At 60.3% G+C, this 549-nt stretch overlaps 1 protein-coding gene across 1 annotated transcript in view; it reads left to right on the forward strand.

Annotated features, from left to right (window-relative positions):
• LOC104526223 (rho GTPase-activating protein SYDE1) overlaps window positions 1-549 on the forward strand; it is a gene marked incomplete at its 3' end in the record, with an annotated part of 3,367 nt that overhangs the window by 680 nt on the left and 2,138 nt on the right. The window contains 1 exon segment of the mRNA XM_029085354.1: window positions 397-415. Within this exon segment, the coding sequence (XP_028941187.1) occupies window positions 397-415 (19 nt within the window).

The following is a 549-nucleotide window of genomic DNA, read 5'->3' on the forward strand; positions in this document are numbered from 1 at the left end:
GGAGACAGTGGTGGCCCCTGGTCCCCCACAGCCCTTGTCTTCCTGTCACCTCCCCAGGAGAGTGTCCTCGCGGTCCTGCCTCCATCTGCAGCACCCTGCCATCTTTGTCCTTTCTCTGATCCCTGTGTCTCTTGGACCCTGTGGTCCCCAAATATGATGGTCCATGTCCACAGTGTCCCCCAGATGTTCCCTAGGATGGCATCAGCCCAATCCCATGGTCCCCAAATCTGATGGTCCCTGTCCCCTAGGATGGCATCATCTCAATCCTGTGGTCCCCATCTCTTCCCTGTCCCCAGGACCCCAGAGTCCCTGTCCCCTCCCCGTCTCCGAAGACATTGTCCCCAGAACCCCACAGTCCTTTTCCCTTCCCCATCCCCCAGGACAGTGTCCCCACAGTCCCCATTCCTTGCCCATCCCTCAGGACATTGTCCCGCAGACCCTGCCCCCACCCCACCCCACAGGACCCTCCCTCCAGTTCCCAAGGAGCAGCCCCATTCCACCCAGTCTTCCCAGTAACCCACTCACCCCTTTTTACCCGTCCACAGGGAA

Source organism: Antrostomus carolinensis, unplaced genomic scaffold (genome assembly GCF_000700745.2).
Source record: "Antrostomus carolinensis isolate BGI_N321 unplaced genomic scaffold, ASM70074v2 scaffold40486, whole genome shotgun sequence".
Taxonomy (NCBI): Eukaryota; Metazoa; Chordata; class Aves; order Caprimulgiformes; family Caprimulgidae; genus Antrostomus; species Antrostomus carolinensis.